Source organism: Stegastes partitus, unplaced genomic scaffold, assembly GCF_000690725.1.
Source record: "Stegastes partitus isolate 25-593 unplaced genomic scaffold, Stegastes_partitus-1.0.2 Scaffold542, whole genome shotgun sequence".
NCBI classification, from domain to species: Eukaryota; Metazoa; Chordata; class Actinopteri; family Pomacentridae; genus Stegastes; species Stegastes partitus.
The window spans coordinates 185,813-192,391 of NW_007578273.1; the positions used below are offsets into that span (position 1 = coordinate 185,813).

Below are 6,579 nucleotides of genomic sequence, written 5' to 3' on the forward strand. Positions count from 1 at the left end.
GACAGTATGAACAGAGATGCAAGATGCTTTAAAATCGAGCTATATAAACATGTTTTTATTATTATTATGTAACTCCCCTTTACAAACCACCATCCAGTCCCTCCCAGCGTGTTTTTCATCACTCACTTGATGAATGTGGATGATTTCACTGACAGTTACACAACCTGCAGCCGTGTGCGCGCTGCCAGCTTTGTGTCTGTTGTTTTTTTTTTCCTGCCTCCACTTCCTGCCGCTTTTTTAATTTTTCCAACACGTGCTCTGATTGGTGGGTTTGGACCAATGAGCGTCTACGTCACTGGTGACGTCGCGGGGGTCGGTGGGTTTGTGCGCGAAGGTGCAGATGTTGGCGGGTTGAACAGAGAAAGAGAAGAAGAAGAAGAAGAAGAAGGTGGCGGAGGTCTGCTCTTCAAACTCAAGCACTTGACGGTGAGAACAATAGCCTCATGCTAATGTTTATTCAGCCTTTTAAAGCGTCCACAGGAAGCTTTCAGAGAGTTACAACGACTTTTGGACACTTTTGTCAATTCTGTGCTGCATCATGAAAGTCAATTGAAGTCATTATGAGGCTTTATTGTTGTGGCCACTGTTTAGAAAACGCGTTTTATTGCTGAAAATAGTTTGAAAATTTGCATTTTTGTCATCTGCATGGCTTTCTTTGTATTTTTCCCACGTAATATCAATCATGTAGTTAATTACACCAAAGTTGTGTTGTTAATTTGTCGTGTTTTTGGCGTTATGTAACATTGAACCACGTTGTGTTTAGCAAATAAACTCTACTAGTGAAGGCTGCTGCTTCTTTCTCATCCCCATTTACAACTAGTGTGTATTTCAATGGGTTTTCATGATGCCTTAGTTATTATTTTTTGTGTGCATTTTTATTTTTTTTTTGTGGTTTTGTGCAGCAGTTGTGTTACCCCGCCCCCACCTTTAATGTAAAGCTGATCCCTGCAGGAGTGTTTGTGCAGCCTGCAGCTTCGGGCACCTTTTTATTTACTCCACATTGTGTTCAAGCTACAACTCCTTCCCCTGTGTGATCATCGTTTGGCCACGATGTCATGTTGGGACTCGTATTTTAATAGATTATGTAACGTTATAACTGCTGACTGTGTCCCAATAGCTGTTGTGATTTATTGCATCCACATTAATGTTGCACAACATGTTGTTTTGGCATCGATGCTGCATGTGTGCATTGTGAAGTAAAACGAATTCACGCTTTGCTGTATTGTTTGCTATATTTTTTCTGCTCACTAACTCCTCATTTTCCATGACTAATCTCCAAGTCCATCTGATCTAATACGGTGTACTCAGACACACTCTCTTGGAATAAACACCAACAAACAAACAAAAGAAAAACTTTTACAAGACAGAAGAGAATAGTAAAGATTTGGTTGCCAAAGGAAGGCAGCATCAGTTGTGTGGAAATGTTCCAGCTGCTGACTGAAAACATGCGTACTGTTGGGAGCGTCTTGCAGTTTGTTGCCACCACTCGAGGCAACAAGTTGTGCGATTATTTAAATCTGCACCTCGAAGCTCTTTGTGACGAATGCAAAGTTAAATCTGACTGTCATTCAAAGCAATGTAACTGTTTCGGATGTTTTTACTGGTCTTACACAATACCAGCTTTTTAAACATTGATTTTTATTTACAATGCTGATGCGCTCATCTGCAAAATCACCCCAATAATTCTCATATGATCCATTCCTTCCATGCAAAGTTATTTGAAGTCATCTGATGCAAACTTCTGCAGTTTTTTTGTACTGTGACATCTATTGCTGGAAAAATAAATCTCACAATGTCAGTTTTTTCCAGCATCATGCAGCAACATCACAAACGTGACCATTAGGAAAATGAATCAACATGCAGGAATTGAATCATCAGCTTGTCTTTGAGTTCCCAAAACAAGCCGTGGTGACTCTAAAATTAGAAAACCTCTGTGTTTTTTTTAAAGGATTGCGCGCATGCTTGACCGATGACCTGTCAAAACAGGAGCTGTTCACATCAGCTCCATTGCTTATGGGTGTTCTTTGAAAGTACCGCGTCCTTTCAAGTGAAATGAATGTTTTTCCATTGTGTTTTAACTACACCATACATTGCTTTAAAACTAATTTGCTTTTTCTATTTTTTCCTACAGCGATTATTAAAAGCACTTGCAATTCCTGCGAAAATGGCAAGCACTGGAGGTAGGTGTTCACTGTGTTTGGACAAGTGGATTCTAGAGATGCAACAATACATTGCAAACTTTAAAAACTTGATTTGCAAAATATGTGCATCACCACAGCATAAGCATGTACAGCAGGGATGCTCAGCTGACACCAGTAATCTGTTCGTCAGATGAAAAGGCCAATAGCTAATCTCTGTTTGAAATAATTTACTTCAAGATAGCTGGAACCCAAACTCGAGCCCGTTTTGTCCCATTGACTTTAAGTTTAGTATTGCCACTGTGCAACAAACACAAAATGACTCACCGGAGAAGTAGTGCAAGCAAAGTTGTCTACTCTGACTACACTGTTTTTTAACCACATACCAGTAAGAGTGCTTTTGATGAGGCTGGTGTAGCAAACTACAAAAGCAGCACCGACACGGTCTGGAAAAAAACTGTCTTTGTTTTGGCACATGTTTTGATTTCACCCTCAGAAAGGCAGAATCCCGACACCCGTCAGGGATTATTGTTCGTCTCTGACCTCTCTGACAAAGCAGTGACCCCTGAAACGATCGCAGGCTTGACCTCCTTTAATTATCTTCAGGCAGACAATGAATCTCAGCTGCCTTAGAATGGCAACAACGCTAAGTAGCTAACAGCTTGGATAATCAGTTAATTGTTATTCATCACATAAATAGGAGCTGATATTTAAATTTGGTTTACATAATATATTACCCCTGATCTCACATCGTCACAGATCTGCTATAAACTGACCATTCAGCACTAACAAATGTCCCGTTTTACAGAAATACAGATCAAGGAGCTGAACAAGCGGGCATCAGGCCAAGCCTTTGAGGTCATCCTGAGCCCCTCAACCCCAGATGCTAAGGGGGAGTTTCCATTGTCTCCCATTAAGAAAAAGGAAATGTCACTGGATGAGATTAAGAGAAAACTCGAGGCTGCTGAAGAACGACGCAAGGTATCCGTAGAGACGATGTAAACTGCTGACAGATGTGAACAGACCATGTGCTTAGGATTCCTGTTCTGGTAACGTGCTCTCAAGGTTGTCTTTTGTCTTTGTGTCAGAGCCACGAGGCAGAAATGCTGAAAAGTCTTGCCGAGAAGCGAGAGCACGAGAAGGAGGTGATGCAGAAGGCCATAGAGGAGAACTGCAACTTCATGAAGTCGGCGCAGGAGAAGCTCAATCAGAAGATGGAGGCGAACAAAGAAAACCACACGGCACGGATGGCGGCTCTCAGTGAGAAGTTCAAGGAGAAGGTGAGCTCCCGTCGTCGTACCAACACATGTTTAATGTTGAACAAAATGAAGATTAGTGATGTGATTCCTTTTTTTTTAATACACCAACAGGACAAGAAGCTTGAGGAAGTGAGGAAGAACAAGGAGGCGATGAAAGAAACGCAGAATTAATTTGTTAATAATCTGCCGAGCAGTCTTTACATCTCCAAAGATAAGCTGTATTTTTGTAACTGAATTCTTCTGCAGTTCTTTGATGCATTAGTTCTGAATATGCTGGTAAATCAAAGCTCGTTATACTTGTTAGATTTCTCTCGGATGTAGTGTGACTTTTCTATATACTGTAGTTTTCTCTTTGGCAGCTCAGTACACTGTATTTTCTTTAAGAGGCATTTGCTTGTAATAAATTGGTCCCCAAACTACTTAATGCTGGATTACATCATGTGCTGTTGTAAACTGAATGCTGTAACTTTGAACCAATTGTATGATGCAGTACCAGGAATTTTCCAATAAAGTTTTTTTTATATGCAGTTTCATATATTTTTTTGTCCTGGATTCTTGAGTTTATTCAGAAATCTGAGATGGAATATTTGTGTAGCTTATATGTTTGATGTGACATGCAGTTAAGCCTGAAATTGTTTGTAATTATACCAGATTTTGGGCAAATGTTTAAAAATGACAAACAAGTGACAAAATACTGAAGAAGTTGTGTTGACTCGTTGCTAAGATTTGAGACAATTTCAAAGGATGTAAACAGATGTGGACGTTGCATTTATAGTAAAAATGTTGAAATAATTAAAATAATATCATTAACATTGCTAACACAGTGTCTTACGCTGTTTTGCCACTTGTTTATATCATTTCCAGCCAGAACAAACCTTTTGCTCAAACAAAACATCACTATAAATTCAGCATGGGTATGAATACTTGTGGACCTAACTGTAAGCTGTTTGTAATACTGAGACACTGCTGACACCTAGTGGCAGTTGTAGTTATTTAAAGTAGTGATTCTCAGGGGGTCACAAGATAAATCTGAAAGGTCACCAGATTTAAGAGAGATTAAAATAAAAAGAAAAGAAAAAAGGGTCACCAGTCTATCACAGGGCTACACTTAGAGACAGACAACCAAGCACACTCACATTCACACCTACAGACAATTTAGAATCACCAATTAACCTCAACATGTTTTTGGACTGTGTGGGAGGAAGCCTGAGAACCCGGAGAGAACCCACGCTGCACGGGGAGAACATGGAGACTCCACGCAGAAAGATCCTGAGTGTCCTCACCAGGACACGAACCGGCGACTTTTCTTGCTGCGAGGCGACAGTGCTAACCGCTGCTCCACCCTGCAGCCGAGGGTGAATCCATAATATATTTAGATGGGTTTCTATAATGAAAAATATGATTTGTTGTTGTTGTTGTTATTTAATGGTATATATACAATATAAAATTGCAAATGTTAAATCCATTTAATGACAGAAAGTCTTCTGGGGGCTCATTAACTTTATTTTATCCTGAAACTAAAATGTTGAATTTCGCTGCTGTAAATCAAAATCAAAAGACAGTTTTTGACCAACATATATTATAATATAATATCATACCTACAACAACAAAAATTCCACGTTTTATTTCCAGTAAATGATGTACCTACAGTGATAATACTGAGAATGTTGAAACAAATCTTCTGTCATAAAAGCCAGTTTTTAATCCATCCATTTAGTCCAATGATGCGTTCTCTCTGTGGCGATGCAACTTAAGCCAAAGAAAGAAAGAAAAAAAAGCCTAATAAAGAAGAAGACAATCCAGAGAGGCTGCCATTCAAACAAGCATAACGAAGGCGCTCTTTGGTAAGAGACAAGAGTTCAAAAGGAAATAACATCCAAGGCACCTTTATGGCAAGAAGTTAAAAAGCCTTCAGTCAAATGTCTTTTTCATGATGAAATTCTAACAGCACAGAGAGCCTGTTTCAGTCGTCTGATTCTGCTTCATCACTGCTGATTACCTGCTGCTTCACTCCCCATCCAGAGAGCACCTTCATTCTATGTGTTTAAATCTCTGAGCACTCTGGATTTTTATATATTTTGCTGGCTTGACCGCCATCAGTTAAGTGGTAAACAGCATGTACAGAGAAAATACATCCTTGGACTACAGGGATGGACGATAAAATACGCTAAAAGGTCTTTACTGGTCCTTCTGCACGAGGACTGATGCTCTGTGAATTACACACTATGGAAGGCTGTTTATGCTGCTCTGCATTGGATTTAAAAACAGAATGAATTAGTAATGTGTGAGGTGTGTATCTTTGAACACCTGGAGACACTACAAAATCAGAAAATTATATATATATATATGTTGGTTTTTTTTGAGATGTTCCTTTGTGAATCACTGACTAGTTGCATCTTTAAAACATATAAAAATGTTAAAAACAAAAACAGAAATCATCATTATTTGGTTATTTGATCGTGATGCACAAACATATACATCCGGTGATAATGGGTTAAAGGCACATTTATGTACAAATAGTTCTACTAATGTCGTTTGTCTTTTATGATGCCACCTGCCTGAAGGAGTCCACAGGTAGCTGAAGGCCCGATGAGGACCCCACAAATGAGACCATCCTTTATCCAAATGACTTCAAAGAAGACGCTGCACTTCCTCAGGCCCCCAACAAAAGACCTGTTATGTTTGAAGTACAAAATAACTGTCGAGAAAAGTAAAGAACACACACACACACACACACACACACACACACACACACACACACACACGTCTTCATTTATTGTTGGTTTAGATGTAATATTTAAATTACAAATATCATATCAAATAAGTGCTGCAAGGTGGCGCAGTTGGTAGCACTGTTGCCTCGCAGCAAGAAGGTTGCCGGTTTGCGTCCTGGTGGGGGCACCAGAATCTTTCTGCATGGAGTCTCCATGTTCTCCCCATGCAGCGTGGGTTCTCTCCGGGTTCTCCGGCTTCCTCCCACACAGTCCAAAAACATGTTGAGGTTAATTGGTGATTCTAAATTGTCTGTAGGTGTGAATGTGAGTGTGCTTGGTTGTCTGTCTCTAAGTGTAGCCCTGTGATAGACTGGTTACCTGTCCAGGGTGTCCCGTACCTTGTCTCTTGTTCTCGTTGTAGGTTTGAGTGAGCAGAGCCTCAGACACCCGCTGACCTGCTGGATGTGA

At 40.0% G+C, this 6,579-nt stretch overlaps 1 protein-coding gene across 1 annotated transcript; it reads left to right on the forward strand.

Annotated features, from left to right (window-relative positions):
• Positions 1–337: 337 nt before the first annotated feature.
• On the forward strand, positions 338–3,932 carry stmn1b (stathmin 1b). The gene is made up of 5 exons (XM_008288123.1): positions 338–426; positions 2,132–2,180; positions 2,947–3,119; positions 3,227–3,418; positions 3,509–3,932. The coding sequence occupies exons 2-5, from the start codon at positions 2,165–2,167 to the stop codon at positions 3,566–3,568; spliced, it is 441 nt and encodes a 146-aa protein (XP_008286345.1). The 5' UTR covers positions 338–426; positions 2,132–2,164; the 3' UTR covers positions 3,569–3,932.
• Positions 3,933–6,579: the final 2,647 nt, after the last annotated feature.

Bases quoted from the DNA above. Each gene is read 5' to 3' on its own strand.
- stmn1b (XM_008288123.1), top strand. The intron at 3,120-3,226 runs GTATCCGTAGAG...TCTTTGTGTCAG, and splicing joins CTGCTGAAGAACGACGCAAG to AGCCACGAGGCAGAAATGCT. The intron at 3,419-3,508 runs GTGAGCTCCCGT...ATACACCAACAG, and splicing joins GTGAGAAGTTCAAGGAGAAG to GACAAGAAGCTTGAGGAAGT.